The sequence below is a fragment of the Rhineura floridana genome, chromosome 2, assembly GCF_030035675.1.
Source record: "Rhineura floridana isolate rRhiFlo1 chromosome 2, rRhiFlo1.hap2, whole genome shotgun sequence".
Classification (NCBI taxonomy): domain Eukaryota; kingdom Metazoa; phylum Chordata; class Lepidosauria; order Squamata; family Rhineuridae; genus Rhineura; species Rhineura floridana.
Window position 1 is genome coordinate 171,594,346 of NC_084481.1, and position 21,469 is coordinate 171,615,814.

The 21,469-nt window shown below is 41.9% G+C and overlaps 2 protein-coding genes across 2 annotated transcripts in view; one reads left to right on the top strand and one right to left on the bottom strand.

Moving 5' to 3' along the window:
* The first annotated feature begins 404 nt into the window (after nucleotides 1-404).
* On the top strand, nucleotides 405-4,277 carry SRP14 (signal recognition particle 14). The gene is made up of 5 exons (XM_061613206.1): nucleotides 405-571; nucleotides 1,922-1,994; nucleotides 2,643-2,755; nucleotides 3,589-3,621; nucleotides 3,822-4,277. Exons 1-5 carry the CDS (start codon nucleotides 548-550, stop codon nucleotides 3,906-3,908), a joined length of 330 nt encoding a protein of 109 aa, XP_061469190.1. The 5' UTR covers nucleotides 405-547; the 3' UTR covers nucleotides 3,909-4,277.
* Nucleotides 4,278-11,831: 7,554 nt separating this feature from the next.
* The window catches only part of EIF2AK4 (eukaryotic translation initiation factor 2 alpha kinase 4), a 79,182-nt gene continuing 69,544 nt past the window's right edge, over nucleotides 11,832-21,469 (bottom strand). Inside the window, exons 31-39 of the mRNA XM_061611457.1 lie at nucleotides 21,204-21,332; nucleotides 20,722-20,808; nucleotides 20,172-20,284; nucleotides 18,175-18,233; nucleotides 17,594-17,691; nucleotides 16,230-16,298; nucleotides 13,690-13,734; nucleotides 13,223-13,341; nucleotides 11,832-12,180 (exon numbers count right to left, since the gene is read on the bottom strand). Coding sequence (XP_061467441.1) covers nucleotides 12,123-12,180; nucleotides 13,223-13,341; nucleotides 13,690-13,734; nucleotides 16,230-16,298; nucleotides 17,594-17,691; nucleotides 18,175-18,233; nucleotides 20,172-20,284; nucleotides 20,722-20,808; nucleotides 21,204-21,332 — 777 coding nt within the window. The 3' untranslated portion in view covers nucleotides 11,832-12,122. The remainder of the gene's footprint in view (nucleotides 12,181-13,222; nucleotides 13,342-13,689; nucleotides 13,735-16,229; nucleotides 16,299-17,593; nucleotides 17,692-18,174; nucleotides 18,234-20,171; nucleotides 20,285-20,721; nucleotides 20,809-21,203; nucleotides 21,333-21,469) is intronic.

The window sequence follows — 21,469 nt, forward strand, 5'->3', positions numbered from 1 at the left end:
CCAAGGGCACAGCAGTGGGAGTGGTTCGTCCCAGGTGCAGGCAATAAGGGGGTGTATTGTCTGTAGAGAATTTAAAAACACTGTCACTGTTGAGTTTTAATAATATATATGTAAGCTTCAAATTAGCACATTTTCATTACTTATCTTTAATAAACATTGTTTTCTACAAGGCAGCGCCCGAGCTTGCCAGAGTAAAACCAGAGACCAGAAGGAGCAACTTCAAATCCCGCCGCCGGAGCCGGTCCTATAGGTAATTAAAATAAAACAGGTTCGGGGACTGGATCGTGGGTGGCTCAACTTTAAACCTCAACTTGTTTCGAGCTGTGGCCGGAAGAGCGGGATAGAATTGGTTGCAGTGTCCGGCTGTAGCCTTGCGGGGGCAGAGGCAAACCAAATGGGCTTTCCTCTCTAGCCTCACCACCTCTCTGGCTTGTGTGGCACCGAAAGCAGTTCCGTTTCCGGGCCGGTTACTCGGAATTGTGACGGGGCACTCGCCGTTGTTGAGCACGCGACAGAGAAACGGGCGGAAAGCTGGGGTGAGCCCGTCATGGTGTTACTGGAGAGCGAGCAGGTGCGGCGGCCCAACACCTTCTCATTCTCTGTTCTGCGAATACAGGGGTGGGAGTGGGGAAGTAGCTGGGGGGAGGACGGGCGTTGCCGAGTGGGGAGGGTGTGTGTGTCGTTCTTTGGGTCTCAAATTCTGCTTTCTGGTATTGGCTGCTTCGCGACTCAATGGGTGTAAATAGTAGCCTCTTCGCCCCGCTGTGTAGAGTAGAAGCGGTGGTGAATTACAAATGGGGGATAGCGGCGCTCTGTGGTGGCTTACCTATACAGGGGCGCCCGTGTTTTCTCTATCGCTTTCCCCCCACAAACTGACGAGACCTCGGGAAGGGAGCTCTCGATGCTGAAAAGTCTATAGAGGCGGCATTGCTTGCTGCAGAAACCCTTTCCTACTAATCGCTCCTGGTTACGCAGGCGTGAACTCTACCCTCTCAGGAAGCACTTCGATCTTATTACTATGCTCTGTATGTATGTATTTATTTAAAAATTATGTCCCGCTTTTCACCTTGAAAGAGCTGTCAGAGCCCTTCTACTCGTTCACACGGGCAGTAAAATTGCAAGTGCTACAGAGGTAAGCTGGAAACATCTGGACTCCTGGGAAGAAGAGCGGGATGTAAATTTAATACATAAATAAAATAATAAACAAACCACCACTGAAAAGGTTGACCTTAATTCCGTGGCTTGGGTTTTGTGAAGATTCTAACCCAGGGATGGGCAGCTGGGGGTCCTCCAGATCTTGATCTACAACTCCTCTCTGAGCACTGACCATGTTTGCTGGGGCTGATGGGAGTTTAACATCTGGAAGGCCTCACAGATTAGTCAACCTGGGCTATCTGGTATCATCTGGAATACTTTTGTAATAAAAGATACAGAACTACTTTAAATAAATAAGCTAATTACTTGAAGACAATTTTATTACCTGGCACAAAAATTTTCTAACTAAAGGTATGCCAGGATCTCCACAGAAAATCCTCAAAAGAGGATTACATTACATTGACTCAGAATTCCCAGTTACTCTGGCTTAGTGTCAGTTGTTGAATCAGGATAAACCAGGATCCAGTTCTGTTGTATTATTCTGACTTGGTAGCCAACATCAAGCCTGTGTTTCCTGGCTCCGATGTAATGAGTAGAAGTCAGGATCTTCATGCCAGGGATGGGGGAGCACACTGGCTCAGCATTCATAAATTATCATTTATGAAGCTTTGGACAAATATCTAAATGCAGCCATTGTAATAGGATGGCACCACTATAAGCTGCTATGAAAATTGGTTATTGTTAGCTAAGGTTGGGTAAGAAGTCCATAAATGTTTTTAAACTATCTGTGATCATTCTTAAACAGAAACGGTGTTCTTGTTTGCAGTTTTTAACAGAGCTTACAAGACTGTTTCAGAAATGCAGGAGCACAGGAAGTGTCTATATAACATTAAAGAAATGTAAGTATTATGTTAAGTGTTTCAGCAGTTGGAAGTAGTACATTTTCCTTTGTGTTTGGCTTTCATATTTTTTCAACATTCATTTTTTTCTTCAGCATCGTCCCTTTGAAAGAAAAAGAAAGGAGTGAAAACTCTTCTGTCCTCAGCCAATTGATTAAATTACATTGTTGAAATAACACTGAAATCTATGTATGAGAACTGAAAAAAATAACACAACAGTTTCTGCAGTTCTCAGCTTCTACAATATGTATTTTGATTTTGCTAGAAAGATGGGCAGAGAAGTCCTAATGAGGGACTAGAAGTGAAGAGCAGTGGATGCACTATCACATCCTCAATCCTGCTAATTCCTGCTGGCCAGAGAAGAACAGACTGGGAAGAGAAGGGGAGGCAGCGTTAGTAGGGTTGTGGGATGAGATGGCAATCTGTTTGCCTCTAGTGAATAGCCATCGTATGCTTAGCACTTTTAAAAACATTTAATTGTGCCCAATTTAAACATAGCAAAGCTCTTGTTTCTAAGTTTCTACATTCAGAATTCTAATCTTTGGTGCAAAGTTCAAAGCTGTAAAAGTGCAAGCCTCCTTTCAGCATTCTCTTACCATCCTTGGACATTGTATAAGTATGTAACTTTAATGCTTCTGCTTAATATAGATGATGGTCGGACAAGACCCATCCCACGAAAAGGCCATGTTGAGGGTTTTGAACCTGTAGACAACAAATGTCTTCTTAGGGCAACAGACGGGAAGAAAAAGATAAGCACAGTGGTAGGTACTCTTTGATGAAATATGATGTGCTTACTCATTTGGGTGCTAACATACTTGATGGTAAAAAGGAAGGCTCTTTATAGAGTGCGTAAGAAGTTCTTTGTTAATTGTTATAAATTTGATTGTGTCTAGGTTTAATTAACCTAATTTTAAAAGTGTACATGTAGACTCTATGTTCATCCTAGAGATTATAAGGTTCACTATAATAAGGATTAAAATACAATTCCTAAAAATCTCAATTCTGTTGGGAAGGTCACACAAAATTAGCAGTTTGTTGAATCCCTTGTTCTAGAAGGTTACCTGGAAACAAAACAGCAACAACAAAACACAGCAGGACAACATTTTGCTTACAATAGGTATGGGAAACCTTTGCCCCTCCAGATGTTCTTGAACTACAACTCCCATCATCCCTGGCCATTGGCTATGCTTGCTGGGGCTGATGGGAGTCATAGTTCATCAGCATCTGAAGGAGCAAAGGTTCCCCACACCTGGCAAACGTCATTCATCATTGCAATCCAAGGCACTACATACATAAAAAAAGAGGAGTTAGTAGATGGCAGTTTAAAGTTTGAGACTTTTTTTGAAGAGTCATTTGAGAAGGGATGTCTTTTTCCAAGTCTATAAATCTTTCAAGTTGCTGTGTGAAGCTCTTTGAAGAGCAAGTTTCTCCGTTCTGCAGTAAATCAAAGGCATATTAAGATGCCATAGCCCTTGTTAGAATAGTTCTTGAAGTATTCAGCCAAAAGTGGTGGTCATTGGACCTTGTTCTTGAAGAAGTTTTTGACATTAAATCATTTCGTAAAATTTTGATAACATGGCTAATTTTTTTATAGGTGAGTTCAAAGGAAGTCAACAAATTCCAGATGGTAAGTTTTTATATTGGTTTCACTTCCATAGCAGAACATTTTATGGATTAATCATTTAAATTAAGTGCAGCACACTGAAAAAGATGGGCAATCCTAAGCACATTAATGCTTTTAATTCCACAAATTAATTGCTGCCATTCATAATCATTTCATGGTATTTGAATGTGTTTTCTTAAATGTTTGGTTTGTTTTGGTTGCAGGCTTACTCAAATTTGCTCAGAGCTAATATGGACGGTTTAAAGAAGAAAGACAAGAAAAGCAAAACTAAAAAAAGCAAAGCAACATAGTGATTCAACACAATGTTTTCATTCCTGCAGTGGATCTAAATTCCAGCATGTGATATTTTGTTTTTCTTACTCAACTTTTGATCTTCTAGCTGATAAATGGAATGTAAACATCTTAAACTGAAAAGTTGTCTCTGGATTGTGATATGCAGAAAAGTCCACAAGGCATATATTGCAGCTGCTGATTAATTCTGTATCTGCCCTGGTTTTGTTTTGGAGGATGCCTGTCAGGAAAACCTATCTTTAGGGAGAATAAAGGATTAATATTTGAAGTCCTCTGATGCTGAAACTTACTGCCTACCTTTCTTAAGACTGATCAAATGAGACCTGGTGTACAAAAAAGCTACAATAAAAACAAACTACTTGGAAAAAGTGGCTTTGGTGTTAGGTTTGCTATTCTGCTTATAAAGAGCTGCAAGGTTTTAATAGTTGAAGTTGGAGGTCAATACTATTTGGACATGTTTGTAATTGGTTTGTGAATCTTGTGTTCTAAGCAGTTAGTATGCTTGGGTTCCACAATTTTTCCATATATGTGCTGCATTGACAAGATTTTTCTGTGCAGCATGGTGCAAGGCAAGGGTCAGTTGCATCAAATTAATTTTGCTGCTTAATTGTGGCATGGCAGGTAAAATTTAGAAGTAGAGACCGCGATCCTGCATTGCAATGGAATAACTGCCGCTTGTGATAACAACAAAATGCTAACTTCAGCTGGTGCTGCTAGTTGCGTAAGGGGAACAATCAGTTGTATTCAATGTAGTACTAAGGCAAATGTTCTGTTGGTGCAAGGATTTTTCTTTGCACAATGAAACATTCTCACCCTCTCCTGTATATCCCCTAAATCTGTTATGGGGGTTCTTCCAACCCACGGAAGCAGAATTGGAGATGGCATGGGATGCATGTGGAAGTCCTGTTGTGCAAGTGGAAATGGTAATTATTTAGTTGAATACTGCCCAGTGAATTCAGATTTAAGATGCCTCAAAAGCTTAGCTTGCTTCTATTAGGTCAAGCTACATTGTCTGAAAAACGTACATAACACAAGAAGTTTTGCTGAACTACTGGTGACTCTAAATGCTCACTTAGAAAGAACATTCCACTACTGGTTTCTAATTGTGTTTAGGCAGAGATTATGTGTAGGTAAGATGTGAAGAAAACATAACTGGAAACACACACTGTACTGTAACTATGAGATTGCTGGATTGCAGTTTGATGAACTTTGCATTCAGCCTTTAATGTAAATATTTTCTCAGTGAGCTGGAGCTATGTTACTAGCAGTTCTTGGTGTCTAAATCAGGGTTACTTAACCTAGTGTCCTCAGATGTTGGATTCTAACTCCCATGGCCAAAATAGTCAGGGAGGATAAGAGCTGTAGTCCAACAGCTGGAGGACCACGGCTGACCCAACCCTAGTTTAAATGTTCTGTTTGAAAACATTCAAACTAGCTCCACGAGCTAGAGGGAGCCCCAGCTGACGAAGCGTCAAGGCCCCAGCTGACAAAGCGTCAAGGTGAGTTAAGCAGCAGAGCGAAAAGAGGGTAAGTAGCTCCCATTTATTCCATTATTTAATTGAAGTAAAACAGCTCAGAGCAATAACTAATAAGGGCAGCCCAAGGTCACCCTGAGCTAGGAGCCAAATCCTGAAAGAACCTATATCTTAGGAGACAGATCCTAGGAGAAGGAAGCGTATAGAAAGCTAGTTTTCAACACCACCCTAGCAGGAAAGCTTCAGGGGACACTGTAAACAAGGCTAAATTCCAGTCGGAGAGAAGGGGGAAAAGGAAACTCCACCGATACGTACAGGGAGAGAGTCTGCTCAGTCCTTGCTAAAAAGGGCAGCTTCAGCCTTCCTGAAACACAACCACAAGCTCTGTTTCCCTAGGTTAAAGAAAGGTCAGGCTGTTCTAGGTGGGAAAACACAAAAGACTTGCCTGGAAGGCGCAGCCCCTTGATTAGATTAAAAGCAGCCAAAAGCTTAAACAGCCCCGCCCCTCGCTCAGGAAGGAAGGAAGCCTGAGAGAATACTAAGGAGTTAAGCCCCAGCTGATAGCCATCAGCCTCAACACATCATTGGCTGGCAGCAGTAGCTGGGAGGAACCAGCCACACAGATAAAGTCAGAGCACCCTAGTGAGGGAGCCTGCTCCACGAGCTAGAGGGAGCCCCAGCTGACAAAGCGAGTTAAGCAGCAGAGCGAGTTCGGCAGCAGGGCGAGGAGGCCAGGGCCCCCCATTCTGTCCGTCTGTTCCCTGACCTCAACTAAACCGCAGTCTCCAACCCATTGACGTAATAAACCTTAAACAAAACTATGCAGGTAAGAAGCCAGCAGGGGCGTGGGGGGCTTTCCAGTGTTTTGCACCGCCTGCAGCATGTACGACTATCTGCCTGTTGGACAGCAGTCGTGGGTGTGCTCTCGGTGCAATGAGCTCCTGGCTCTCCGGGAACTTCATTTCCTTGAGGCCAAGGTGGCGGACCTGGAAAAGCTGAGAGAGGCAGAGAGGTGTGTGGAGGAGGCCTTCAGGGACGTTATAGCTGTGTCCCACTCCAACGATGATAGGTCTCTTGCTATCATGGAGAACGATGGTCTCGGGGAAGGAGAGCATCCAGCTGAGGAAGAGGGAAACGATCCCTTAGAAGGGACCCATTCCTTGGGGGATGAGCAGCTATCCTCTCGTGCCGAGGATATATCTCCAGGGGGTGGAGGGATCCTTGTAGTGGGTGATTCGATCATTAGGAACATAGACAGTGGGGTGTGTGATGGGCGTGTAGACCGCAAGGTGTTTTGCCTGCCTGGAGTGAAGGTTGCGGATATCGCCCGTCGTTTAGATAGTTTGGTAGACAGTGCTGGGAAGGAGTCAGTGGTCGTGGTGCACGTTGGCACCAACGACATGGGGAAATGCAGCCGTGAGGTCCTGGAAGCAAAATTCAGGTTGCTAGGTAGGATGCTGAAAGCCAGGACCGCCAAGGTGGCTTTCTCTGAAATGCTACCGGTTCCACGCGCAGGACCAGCCAGACAGGCCCAGCTTTGCAGTCTCAATGCGTGGATGAGACGATGGTGTCGGGTGGAAGGTTTTGGATTTGTTAGGCACTGAGGAACATTTTGGGACAACCCGGGCCTGTACAAAAGGGACAGGCTCCACTTGAACCAGAATGGAACCAGACTGCTGGAACTTAAAATTAAAAAGGTGGCAGAGCAGCTTTTAAACTGACTGAGGGGGGAAACCCGACAGGAGCTGAGAAAGGTCCGGTTCGGAATAAACCTCCCCCCTGGGATAAAAACCAAAGAAATGATGAAATTTTAAAAGGGGTAGGCCTAGAAGTAGGCATTGTGAGAGCAGGGGCACAGGATATAAATTCAGAAGAGCAAAATTACCACAGGCCTAACCACAAGTGCCAAAGACACTTGAAGAGAGACACTGCTTACAAGTGCCTGTACGCTAATGCTAGGAGCCTGCGAACCAAGATGGGAGAACTGGAGTGCTTGGTCTTAGAGGAGAGCATTGATATAGTGAGCATAACGGAGACCTGGTGGAATGGAGAAAACCAGTGGGATACGGTTATCCCTGGATATAAACTATATCGGAAGGACAGGGAAGGACGTATTGGTGGCGGAGTCGCTCTATACGTGAAAGAAGGCATTGAATCCAGCAAGCTCGAAACCCCAAAAGAGGCAGACTCCTCCACAGAATCGTTGTGGGTGGTGATACCATGCCCCAGGAGGGACTTAATACTGGGAACGATCTATCGTCGCCCTGATCAAAATGCTCAGGGAGACCTTGAGATGAGATATGAAATTGAGGAAGCATCCAAACTAGGAAATGTGGTAGTAATGGGTGACTTCAACTACCCGGACATAGACTGGCTGCATATGTGTTCCAGTCATGACAAAGAAGCAAAGTTTCTAGATATTCTAAATGACTATTCCCTAGACCAGTTGGTCATGGAACCGACCAGAGGGACAGCAACCCTGGACTTAATCCTCAGTGGGGACCGGGACCTGGTGCGAGATGTAAGTGTTGTTGAACCGATTGGGAGCAGTGACCACAGTGCTATTAAATTAAACATACATGTAAATGGCCAATTGCCAAGAAAATCCAACACGGTCACATTTGACTTCAAAAGAGGAAATTCACAAAAATGAGGGGATTGGTAAAAAGAAAGCTGAAAAACAAAGTCCAGAGGGTCACATCACTCGAAAATGCTTGGAAGTTGTTTAAAAACACTATATTAGAAGCTCAACTGGAGTGCATACCGCAGATCAGAAAAGGTACCGCCAGGGCCAAGAAGATGCCAGCATGGTTAACGAGCAAAGTCAAGGAAGCTCTAAGAGGCAAAAAGTCTTCCTTCAAAAAATGGAAGTCTTGTCCGAATGAAGAAAATAAAAAAGAACACAAACTCTGGCAAAAGAAATGCAAGAAGACAATAAGGGATGCTAAAAAAGAATTTGAGGAGCACATTGCTAAGAACATAAAAACCAACAACAAAAAATTCTATAAATACATTCAAAGCAGGAGACCATCTAGGGAGACAATTGGACCCTTGGATGATAAGGGAGTCAAAGGTGTACTAAAGAACGATAAGGAGATTGCAGAGAAGCTAAATGAATTCTTTGCATCTGTCTTCACAGTGGAAGATATAGGGCAGATCCCTGAACCTGAACTAACATTTGCAGGAAGGGATTCTGAGGAACTGAGACAAATAGTGGTAACGAGAGAGGAAGTTCTAAGCTTAATGGACAATATAAAAACTGACAAATCACCGGGCCCGGATGGCGTCCACCGGAGAGTTAAAAAAAACCTCAAATGTGAAATTGCTGATCTGCTAACTAAAATATGTAACTTGTCCCTTGGGTCCTCCTCCGTTCCTGAGGACTGGAAAGTGGCAAATGTAACGCCAATCTTCAAAAAGGGATCCAGAGGGGATCCTGGAAATTACAGGCCAGTTAGCTTAACTTCTGTCCCTGGAAAACTGGTAGAAAGTATGATTAAAGCTAGATTAACTAAGCACATAGAAGAACAAGCCTTGCTGAAGCAAAGCCAGCATGGCTTCTGCAAGGGAAAGTCCTGTCTCAGTAACCTATTAGAATTCTTTGAGAGTGTCAACAAGCATATAGATAGAGGTGATCCAGTGGACATAGTGTACTTAGACTTTCAAAAAGCATTTGACAAGGTACCTCACCAAAGGCTTCTGAGGAAGCTTAGCAGTCATGGAATAAGAGGAGAGGTCCTCTTGTGGATAAGGAATTGGTTAAGAAGCAGAAAGCAGAGAGTAGGAATAAACGGACAGTTCTCCCAATGGAGGGCTGTAGAAAGTGGAGTCCCTCAAGGATCGGTATTGGGACCTGTCCTTTTCAACTTGTTCATTAATGACCTAGAATTAGGAGTGAGCAGTGAAGTGGCCAAGTTTGCTGATGACACTAAATTGTTCAGGGTTGTTAAAAAGGGATTGCGAAGAGCTCCAAAAAGACCTCTCCAAACTGAGTGAATGGGCAGAAAAATGGCAAATGCAATTCAATATAAACAAGTGTAAAATTATGCATATTGGAGCAAAAAATCTGAATTTCACATATACGCTCATGGGGTCTGAACTGGCGGTGACCGACCAGGAGAGAGACCTCGGGGTTGTAGTGGACAGCACAATGAAAATGTTGACCCAGTGTGCGGCAGCTGTGAAAAAGGCAAATTCCATGCTAGCGATAATTAGGAAAGGTATTGAAAATAAAACAGCCGATATCATCATGCCGTTGTATAAATCTATGGTGCGGCCGCATTTGGAATACTGTGTATAGTTCTGGTCGCCTCATCTCAAAAAGGATATTCTAGAGTTGGAAAAGGTTCAGAAGAGGGCAACCAGAATGATCAAGGGGATGGAGCTCCCTTACAAGGAAAGGTTGCAGCATTTGGGGCTTTTTAGTTTAGAGAAAAGGCGGGTCAGAGGAGACATGATACAAGTGTATAAAATTATGCATGGCATTGAGAAAGTGGACAGAGAAAAGTTCTTCTCCCTCTCTCATAAGACTAGAACTCGTGGACATTCAAAGAAGCTGAATGTTGGAAGATTCAGGACAGACAAAAGGAAGTACTTCTTTACTCAGCGCATAGTTAAACTATGGAATTTGCTCCCACAAGATGCAGTAATGGCCACCAGCTTGGACGGCTTTAAAAGAAGATTAGACAAATTCATGGAGGACAGGGCTATCAATGGCTACTAGCCATGATGGCTGTGCTGTGCCACCCTAGTCAGAGGCAGCATGCTTCTGAAAACCAGTTGCCGGAAGCCTCAGGAGGGGAGAGTGTTCTTGCACTCGGGTCCTGCTTGCGGGCTTCCCCCAGGCACCTGGTTGGCCACTGTGAGAACAGGATGCTGGACTAGATGGGCCACTGGCCTGATCCAGCAGGCTCTTCTTATGTTCTTATGTTCTTCAAGCTAGCAGAGAAGTATGAGGAAATGTTAGCGCTTAATAAAACACATGAGCTATCCAAAATAATGCAAAACATTGGCATGAATAAGTTGTGGAGAATATATCAAGTTTTTCTTGACGTTCTGATTGGATGTATATTCAGTAAGTTAAGCCAATAAATATATTTTTAACAAAAAAGTCCAGTGGGCACCGATCACAAAATTGTTGGTGGGGGGGGGCATGCATAACACAAAATTAGAGACAGTACATTCATTGCTGTTTTCCAGTACCCCCCTCCCTGCCAAACTCAGGCTTACAATGGGAAGTCAGCTTTGATTTTCTGGTCCCGATTGTGGAGATACAACACTGCTCTCTCTCTCTCACACACAGTTGCTGTTTAATAATGTAGTTTTTAATCTGCAGTACCAGGAAACACACATTTATCTACTACTCTCACACCCAGGCCCCAGATATATTACACTCTTCCCCCCTGCTCCCCCACTCACTCACACATATGGGCATCTGCAGGAATTTTTCCATGTGTGTCAAAGTAAAACGCTGAAAGGGTAGAGCAGGCTAAAAAGTGAGAAGAATGGTATCTGTACATTTTGCCTCATCTCAGGTACTAAAAATGCTACAACTTTTGTAGACAATGAAAGGTCTGAATCTGGGGGTTATGGTTCATTCTAGTGATACGCAAGAAGGCGTTTGGGGACACCATTGTGCTCATTGGGTTGGTGACCCCTGCTGTAGACAATTTTAACTTTGTTCAAAGGTAATCCTCACCTGTTCTCAAATAAGTTAGTGGACAAAATACTTTTTAAAGTGTTTTTCCCTAATACAGGCGGGCCCCGCTTATACGGCAGGTTCAGTTCCAGACCCCCGCCTTAAAGCGGAAATCGCTGTAAAGCAGAACCATTGATTATAATGGGGCCCATCGCACAAAAATGCCGCAAAATCACAAAAATCTGCTTTAAAAAGGGGAATTAAAGCCGCTGCATTAGCGGAACGCCGGAAAGCGAAGCACCGGGAAGCAGGGCCCTACTGTAGAAGCCTGCTTTGTCAACACTGATGTCACCCCAATGAATATATCCAACTGTTCCATTAACATAAATTAGCTACTATAGGTAGTGAAGTTGTCTTGATTAGCTCTAGAAGAGTGAGACGTGCTTTGCTTGCTCACTGTGGTGTATACAGAGTGTATGGAAGAGGGGAATTGGTCCTACAGGTGACAGGACTGCTGCTTGCCTTCACCACTTCCTGCAGTAAATGAATGCCGCTTTATTCATCCCCACTAGTTACATTCCAGCAAGCAGTTGAAGAGTAGAAAGCAATTTAGATCCTAATACTTTGGGGAGGAGGTTTCTGTCACTATAGCTTGCAGCAATCTCTTAAGGATTGAAGACCCCTTCGAAAGGAGAAGATGGCTGGATACTGGGTTTAGTGCTTTGGGTCTTTTTAAAAAAATAATTGGTTGAAGACTTGTACTTCCACCCACTCATTTTGCTTCAAACAGAGATAACTATACACCAAGGTATCCAAATGAAGCCTTTATAAAAATGGCTACTGTACAATACATTCTGGCAAGATTTACAGCATTAGAGAACAGAGAGTGTATGCAAAGGAGCTATGAGTAAACTTATGAGTAAGGAGCTAGATTCTTAATACTTCAAAAGGTAGTAATTGTCCCGGTCTTCCTCTCAGCAGAATTTGTCTCAGCAACAAGTGTGCAAAATGTTCCTTTACATTAACATGACTGGAAGCATGTATTGGTTCCAGGTAGCACTCCAGTACAGTAAATTGTGTGTGTCTTTAAACATTCATTACTAAAATATAATTTTGTAATAGTCATCTCTGTAAGTGTAGAGGACAAGCACGGGCACTCTGCAAGAAAGCAAAAGCAAAACAGCAGTATTACTCCCAATCATTTAGAAAACTCCATAGTCAGCTCTTACAAGAGAAAGCAGACTCCTTAATTTCAGTGGCTGACACACTGTAGTCTCACACACAACATGGTACTAGATGAATTAAGTCTATGTATAGTAACGTGTATGGATGAAAGTTGCATTGTGCACTTTTATCTCCCTGTCCAAATCACGGTTCTGGTGGCTATGGGGAGGGTCCAGGTTTTGTCACAAGCAGAGGGCTGCTTTACACAATGCAAAACTATGCACTATATAGATGAGTATGAGCAAACCATTGGGATCACATGCTCTCCTGCACAGCAAGGAGAAGCACTTTTGCCAAACTTACCTTCAGTTTCACTGAATGACAGCTTAGTATTTGAAGCAGGAATCCTTGAACACACGGTTATATCCAACAATGCCCCATTAGTGGAAGGACTTCAACCTGCACAACAGGCCATCCTCTCCTTCTGTGCCCACCTCCATATCTTCCAAACGTTCCCCAACCCTCCCAAGCAGGTCTGGGTGTGTGTACATTGGAAGAGGAAGCCCTGTTGCACAGGCAGAAGTCGTTGCGCTAATGGGACAACATCAATGGATACAACCCATTGGTTAGTTGCTAAACAAGCCAATTTACCACTGTTGGAAGTGAGGATTCCTGGTTCCCACATAATACTAAAGTGAGATCCTTTGAAACTGCAAGAAAATTGTGAAGAAGCCTGCCTGGCTGTACAGGAGAAGGAGAGACTCAAGCCAGCCACTTTGCTCTGTCTCGCCGAGACTTGTTCATGTAGCACTAAACTACCGTTCAGCATTCATGGGAATCAGCCCCATGTCCTTTTACTGATTCCCACACAATCTTGTATCTGCCCATCCTACAATGAAGGTTCCTTTTTGGTATGACAGACTCTCTCACCTCTGTGCTGTCTGAACCTTCATGAAATTTGCAAAATGACTTGTGAACTTGTCCTGTGCACTGTTGCATCTGGCCAGATCATCTATCTATGTTACAAGTACTCTACCTTTTTTTAATTTTAATATTGTAGATTTCATCACAAATTAGTTCAATGTATCTTTGTTTTGGCAATCGTGACATCAGTTGTTTCACAGTTGTATAGAAGGTTTGATCATCTGCATCACACTGAAAAGGGAAAAGAAGCATTTTATTGTGGAATAGGGATAGCTCTATGCCTAATATGTTGAAATCAGTTGTTTAGCTATTCAAGCAGTGTAGTGCATAGAGTCTGGGTCTGTTTCAATACAGAACTTGGAGAAAGGAGAACAGACTGAGGGAACAGGTAGTTATCACCCACAACCCTTCTGTGCTGTCATGCTTTTGATTTAGATGCCTTGCTCTTCAAATTGGCAAAAATTAGCTTCTACACCAGGATATATATTTTCCTTGCCGTTATCTAGCAAGTAGGGCTTTCAAGCCTGTTCAACTTAACATGTGGCTTCTATTAATGACTAGATAAAGTCATAATCTTACCTCTAACGATAAAAAGTGTACTATAGTTTCTTTTGGCAGATCTACCTGCAAAACAAAACACAAAAATCAAGTCATTTTAAGTTTGGGATATCATTAAAAATAGGTTGCATTTGTGCCTTGAGTTAATCCTAGAGCACTGTTGTCTGAAACAAAGGTTCTCAAAACATTTCAAAATTCATTCTCTAAACTTCTAAAAACTTTCACCTAAATTTTAGATTCTAAAGACTGCCACTCAAAATGAATAGGAACACTCTGTTCCAAGAAACAAAATTAAAATGTAAATGTGCAAATGGAAAATGGAAATCTCTTCTTGAACAGTTTCTCCCTCCAATTTTTGGTATAGTCATAAAGTCAATTAAAAGAAATGGTCTACTCCAACCTGCATAATTTTAGCAGTGTACCCTTTCGTTTCTACTGATTGTCAACAATGCCAGAGTGTGGGAAACTTATTTCAGGGTCTTTGGGTATAGTTTGTTCTTAAGAGCTGAAGGTTCTTAACATGGGGCTGCCATCAGCTCTTGGGAAAGGGCAAACTGAGAGAATGAGTGGAGGCTGTGTTTGAAAGAAAGAAGGCTAAAATTATGTCAGGGGTTGCCAACCTTTTGAGGCCTGTCAGCATATCTGCAAACTGAAACTATCATGGGCTCCACCCACCACACTTACTATAGCCTGCCAGCAATTAGGCTCGGAAAAAGGTGCTTTCATTTTTTTCCAGGCCTAAATTGGGGAGAGGAGGTGATCTTGGAGAGTGCAGTTCAGAAGAAGACAAGTTAACCTTCCCTCCTCAGCTACAGTCTCCAGGGAGATACCTCTCTCCCCAGAATTTGAGTTGAACAATGCCTTCTGCTGGTTCCAACAGAAGACTTCTTTCAAGGCTAATTTCAGAAGGAGGGTGGGAGGAGAATGGGTCACTGTAGGCAGCAGGGAAGGTCTTGACAGGTGCATCTGCACTGGTGGGTGCTGCGTTGGCAGCCCCCTACATTAGAAGCTGAGAGTCCCTGGGTTGGATTTATTAGGGGAGGAGGGGAAGAGAGAAGCTGCTCAGTCCATTTCTCCTAGAAGTGCTCTTGTTATATTGCTTAGGTTTGGAGAAAAATCACTGTCTTAGTTGATAGTGTTCTACTGCCTGTTTGATAGTGCACTGTCCAGATACAGTTCCCAACTTACATGTTGCTTGCTAAAGCACCAAACTTATTTTAATTTATTTATTATTAAATTTATCTCCTGCCCTCCCTCCTAGAAGGCACCCAGGACAGCAGACAACAAATGCTAAAACACTAAAACCATCTTTAAAACCATGTTAAAACAAAACATCTTAAACATTCTAAAAATAATTCCAATACAGATGCAGACTGGGATAAAGGTATCTAGTTAAAAGGCTTGTTGGAAGAGGAAGGTCTTTAGTAGACACCAAAAAGATAACAGAGATGGTGCCTAATATTTAAGGGGAGGGAATTCCAAAGGGTAGATGCCACAACACTAAAGGTCCGCTTCCTATGTTGTGCGGAACGGATCTCCTGATGAGATGGCATTTGCAGGAGACCTTCACTTATAGAGTGCAGTGACTGACTGGGTGTATAAGGAGTGAGATTATTTTTCAGGTATCCTGGTCCCAAGCTGTATAAGGCTTTATACACCAAAACCAGAACCTTGAACTTATCCTGGTAGCTACCTAAATTTGAAAGTTTGAAACTGCCATATAGACGAGGTCTTAAAATTACACCAGTGGTGAAAACTAGACTGATAAGCAGACTAGCCCAGTGCCAGGTACACCGTCTATTTCTTACTTTTCCCCACCCACACCCACCTCCGAAATGAAGATGGCCCTGACCCTTTCTGCCACCTTCATGTTGACTGCATTCAGTAAAGGGTAAGAGGAGAAACTCTGTTTCTTTCTGACTTTAGGAATTATTAGAAGATTCTTTTTAGGCAGCTGCTGAGCAACAGCATTCATCTGTCTCTCTTATTTCCCTTGCCTGCTGAATGCTTACTAGCCCAGCTGGCATAAACCTGGTTAGAAAGTTATAAGGCTGCTGCGATCCCTTAATTTGTAGAGGTAGCTGAAGAAACAGTGTCAGAAGCACTTCCAAAATCCCCAATAGCATCCTTAGGTTCAACTGACAAATTTCTGTTCCATAAAGCCACCTAAACTTTAGTGGATCCTAAGTAGCTTAAATTTGCAAGACTCACTATTTATTTATTTATTTATTTAACAAAACCTAGATGGTGTTTGATTGTAACAAAATCTTTAAGTGTTTTGCAAGAAACAAAAGTGTTCAGTGCAGCAGGTTCCATACATTAACAAGAATTAAGATTTAAGATTAAGAAAATGTAAACATTTTCCTTTGGGTGATGTTGCTGCCAACAAAATCACTCCTTCCTGAAGTGTAAATTGTATCTTGGAGTTCATTACAAGCAGTTTGCAGTTTTCTATAAACAACTACCAAAAACAACCATCTCACTGAAAAAGGACCACACCAACTCCAGCTATCCAACAGGAGTTTCTCATTTAATTTGGCCTTTAGATGAAAGTGACTTACTGCTAAAATTTCAACTTCACTCGTCTTCTGTTGCAGAGTAGCAATGCAGGTCTGAAGTTTGTTTTGTACCTGGAAATTACATTTGTATTTTAAGATAATGCACACACACACAAATATGCACAAAGCTGACAATTTCCTTTCATATTAAAACAGAAACAAGTAATCCTGTTAAAGTTGTATAATCCAAGCCAATCTCTCTTTCAACCGTTTTATGCATTGCAGAGCGTTCTCACACAAAATAGTCAAAATGAAAATCCACCTGTAAATCAAGCACATGATGACTAGGTGTGCAAGGGGTGTACTGCATATCCACTTGCACAGTCAACCACACATTATAATCTACAAATGTAGGATTTTTAAATGTTGAAAATGAGCCTAGAGTACAGTCTTAATCCAAATCTCAGCTGGAATGGGGTCTATGGGCATGGAAGAAACGTGAAAAACTTCATACCTCCCTCCAATATTTAGTAACAACAATATATCGGGTGTTGTGCTAAACTGAAAAGGAGCTAAGCAGAAGTGCATCAACAGCTGTATTTCTCTAAACTGGCCTGGGAATTTAATTGAAGGACAGAGTATAAATCCTTACGAGAAAAACAATTCCCTCAATATGTGAAGATTAGTATCTTTTCGGAAGGCACAGAAGAAGTTTGCAAACCATTTCTTTAACTCGGGCTGGGAGAGATAATACAACACCGCCAGCATGGCTCTCAGAATCATGGACATTTCAGTGCACACACCCTCACTGATTATTTTAAACTGAGTTTGAATTATTTTAACTGTATGTATGAATGGTTTTAATACTGTAAATTGTTTAATTTGATTTTAATCTAGACTTTTGTATGTTTTTAATTATATGTGTGCTTTTATCTGGAAGCCGCCATGAGTTCCAGTTTTGGAAAAAGGGCGGCGTAAAAATAATGATAATAAATAAATATTATTCTTCAAAATGATTTAAAACAAAAGGTTTCAAACAGTATGTGGCCAGTAATGCTTGATCATTACTTAACTGGAAAGAGTGTGAAGCCCCTTGCAGGCAATATTTCTTCCAATAAAGGGACCCTATACAGAAGCCACAATCCAACACAGAGTTAAATGTGCTTAAACCCATCAAAAGTACTGGGCTTATGGATAGCACTCAACTAAGTCCTACTCAGAGTAGACCCACTGAAATTAATGTACCCAAGTTAGCCATGTCTATTAACTTCAATGGGTTTACTCTGAGTAGGAATAGCACTGAATACCACCCAATATATTAGATTGCCGCCCGGCATTTTAAAACAACTAGCAGATTGGCAGGTAAGGTTTCTTATGGCAAATTCCAATCAATGTGGTTACTGAAAGGAGAGCTATATCTACAATACCTGAATTTCGTAACGTCGCCTGGCACTTAAAGACAACTTCTCTGATGGTACAATACAGACATTTGGTATTACTACAGTTCCATGTTGCTCAGACAAACCTATAATAGTTCAAAGATTTATTTAGAAACTCTTCTTTCTTATACATGCAAACTTAAAAGAAACAATGCTATTAAAAATCTTCACGTTTGTAGCATGCCATGTCCCTGAATGTATTTTGATGCTGAGGTACACACAGCCATTTAGTTTCTTACAAAGCTGAAAAGACACTCAAAATTAAATCTACTATGATTATTAATTGATGTATTACCCACCCTCTACCAAGAGGTCCCAAAGCGCATTAAAAGTCTAAAAATGCAATATTAAATTCAGTTAAAACAAACTGCAGTCAACAGAATATGAGTCTTAAAAATACATATCTCAGATGCCAAATAATTGCATTTTCCATGGAAAACATTCCTAAAACACAAAACTAAGTATGCTTTATATACAGTTTAATGAGCACCATCTGCTGCAATTTATCTGAACTGTGTAATGAACGCTACTAGATTAATATATAGTCTAATACTTTAGTAGTTACATACCTGAAGTACTAGAAAATGAACCTTTTAGATTTTGTACTGGCAGATTATCCAATGTTTCTCTACAATAAAAAGAAAGCAAATAGGTCACTTATAATAACATAAGATTTGTTATTATGAACTGCTCTCTTCAATATTATATGAAAATAAGACAGTCTTAAGTAATTTAAGAAGGTAATCAGAAATGGGGGTAGCCAGTTCCCCTTCCTCAATACATTTTATTGTTAGTGAATAACAGAGCAATCTTGCTCCCAGATTTGTTGGGTGAAAAGGGCTACAGAGTACAGGCGTATTTCTGTTGGCAGTAACTACCTTCACTGGTGGAGGGGAAGATCTGCAGCTAGACCTCTGAATAGCTCCACAGGCTTAGATCTACTACTGGCAGCTCTTTCAGTGGTGGTAGCTGGTGTTAGGACCCAAAATGGGGTATTCTGGGGTGGGACAAAGGCAGCCTTCAGTCCACTGGATCTAGGCCCCCTTGATTCATAGGATATGTCCCAGGATTGCCCACCCCCCTACATCTGGCAGGGAGGAATAAACCAAGGGGTGGGGAAGAAATTAAAAAACAAAACTAGCATCTGTGCAGGGGGAGGAGAAGGCAGCAGCTCCCCCCCCCCACTCTTGCCTTGGCGAATGTGAATCAGCAGGGATTTAGAAGTAGTCCATCCATCACTCTGCCCCCCATCCCCATTTAGAATTGTACTGTAAATGTATAATCAATCAAAAGTGAATTGATAAATGGTTACATCATTCAACATATGAAAACTGTTCTGGATTTTACATTTTACTTTAAACAGTGTGCACTTATTTATCCTGAGCTGTTGGCAAAATCAACCAGTAAGTCTCCTGGGCAGAGTTGCACCAGAGAATGTCAACAGTGCTGAGTTGGTGCTGGGTGGATTATGCCTGGTATTGCTGAAAACAACTAACCCTACTCACGCACTCAGCTACTGTATGTTCAGCTGCCACCCTTTACTGTTAAGAAAATATTCTTTATATAATAAGTAATAGTGGGTTGATGAGACAAAGCTCAGGTGTTTAGTGGCCACCTCAACATTTGACCACACAGAAGTTCCCATCATGTGGTGACATACCTGTCAAGTTCAGGCCATTAATAGAACTCTTCTATTTGGGTGCCACACCACGGACCTGCCTAAGCGTCAGGTTGCTACAGACATTATGTGCAATACAACCTGGCTCATCATGTAGCACATGATTCTCAAAACCAACCAGCTACATGCGGAGAGACCCCATCTGGGTAGATTTTAAGCAGGGGTCATGGGCACTTGTTTGTGGCAATTCTGAGAAATACTAAAATGAGGCAGTAACCTAATTTTTATTTTTGAATTCCTAAGATTCTAAATGATGAGCCTTATGGGTTGTTATCCAATGGTGTTAAGCAGATGATGTCAAAGCTTCCACCCGAGTAACTGGGGAGGGAAGCAATTTTTGGTTACTTGCTCCTCTCCCCTACAGCCTCTTCTAAATCTGCTCCAGATGGTTGAGGGAACCATCAAGAACAGATGGGGAGGGAGTGCAATTGCCAAAAATTGCTTTCCTTCTCATTCCACTGACGAAAACCCTTGCCACCAGCTGAGTGACACCACTGGATAGAACCTTATACCTATATAGACAGTCAAGCAATCAACTTATCTATTTACACATACGTGTGTGCATGTGCTAGCTTACATCTTATACTGCTCGCACATCTTGATTGTGAAACAAAATATTTTGAACTTCAGCATGTAGTAGGCATAATGAGTATTTCAGCCAAAACTTGTAGCCCCAACTTGTAGATACAAGGAAAAATGCACTTAACTGAAAATGTATTAGAAATGGAAGTTAAATGGTTATGTGGTGCACTGCTCATAATCTTTAAGGAAGAATACTTGAGAAACCCTCAACCAACGTGTCAATTTAAAGGAAGATGGGAGTTTGAAAAGTATCTTCCCAACAACATATAGTATCTTACTCCCCAAATTATTGTGTGCTACAGCTACCTGTTACTTCTTTCGTCACAGAATTTGGTCCTCAGTTTCTGAGCAAGATGTTCTACTAGATCAGACTCCAAAATCCTTTTCTCTGTCTGCCTTTCCTTCTCAAATGATTTCACCTATAAAAATACAAATTATTATGTTCAAATTACCATTATAGTGCTCCCATCCAGGTATTGACCAGACCTAGATCTGTTTAGCATAGAATCGTAGAGTTGAAAGGGGCCTGTAAGGCCATCAAGTCCAAGCCCCTGCTCAGTGCAGGAATCCAACAAGGGGCTCTCCAGCTGCCTCTTGAAGGCCTCTAGTGATGGAGAGCACACCACTTCCCCAGGTAATTGGTTCCATTGGTGTACCGCATTAATAGTTAGGAAGTCTTTCCTGATGTTCAACCAAACTTTGGCTTCCTGTAACTTGCATCAGCAAGGTGTCTGCATCATCTTCCCCCAGACCATACTTTAATCAAGCACTGCAATAGGTGGGAGCGTGAGCAAATAAAACAGGAGTCCTAGAGAAGAAAGAGGGTGTGGGAGAGATACAAGCCAAACACTTTTACCTTTACATGGTTTCCTTCTTTATCGGAGACGAGGGCTACATAGGTGATCCCAGAACATCGACAATATTCCTGTAATTCCTCCTGGGACTAAAACAATTACAAATTGCACACACACACACACAAGAGATTTGTTTTTACATCGCTGTTTTCTGGAAAGACACATAGAAAGCCAGTATGTGGTTAAGAGTGCTGTTCTAGAACGAAGGAGAGGTGGGTTCAAAGCTCAGCCTGATCTACCTCACATAATAGCAGGGGGGAGGGGGAAGAACCATGTACACTACCCTAACTTTTCAGGAAGGAAGGGAAAGATTTATGAATGGATTAAATTTTCATACTAGGCTAATGTACCAAGTTGACCAAGTCTTCTCTGCTTGGTCAAATATTAAGAGCAGTGCTCATACGAAGTATGTCTGTAAGCTTTATAAGGTTTCAATAATTTTAAAGTTAGCCCCAAGATAATACATATTAGAAAGAAGATTTACCTGGGACCAGTCATACGTGATTTCAGCAGCAATTCCTGCAGCCCAGAGCTTCTGAACAATATTAATAGCTCTTGTCATTGACATCTGGCCAACACTAACAACTAGCAGGTCACAAGAGCTCACTGTAATCTGGAAGAAAAGGAAGGGGAGCAACAGGTTAGAATCTCTGAGGAACTGCCCCATCTTTGATTCTTAAACTATTAAGTCAGAACAGTAATGAATCTTGCTCTGATAGGGATAATACATTCTTGGCTGCTAAATATTGT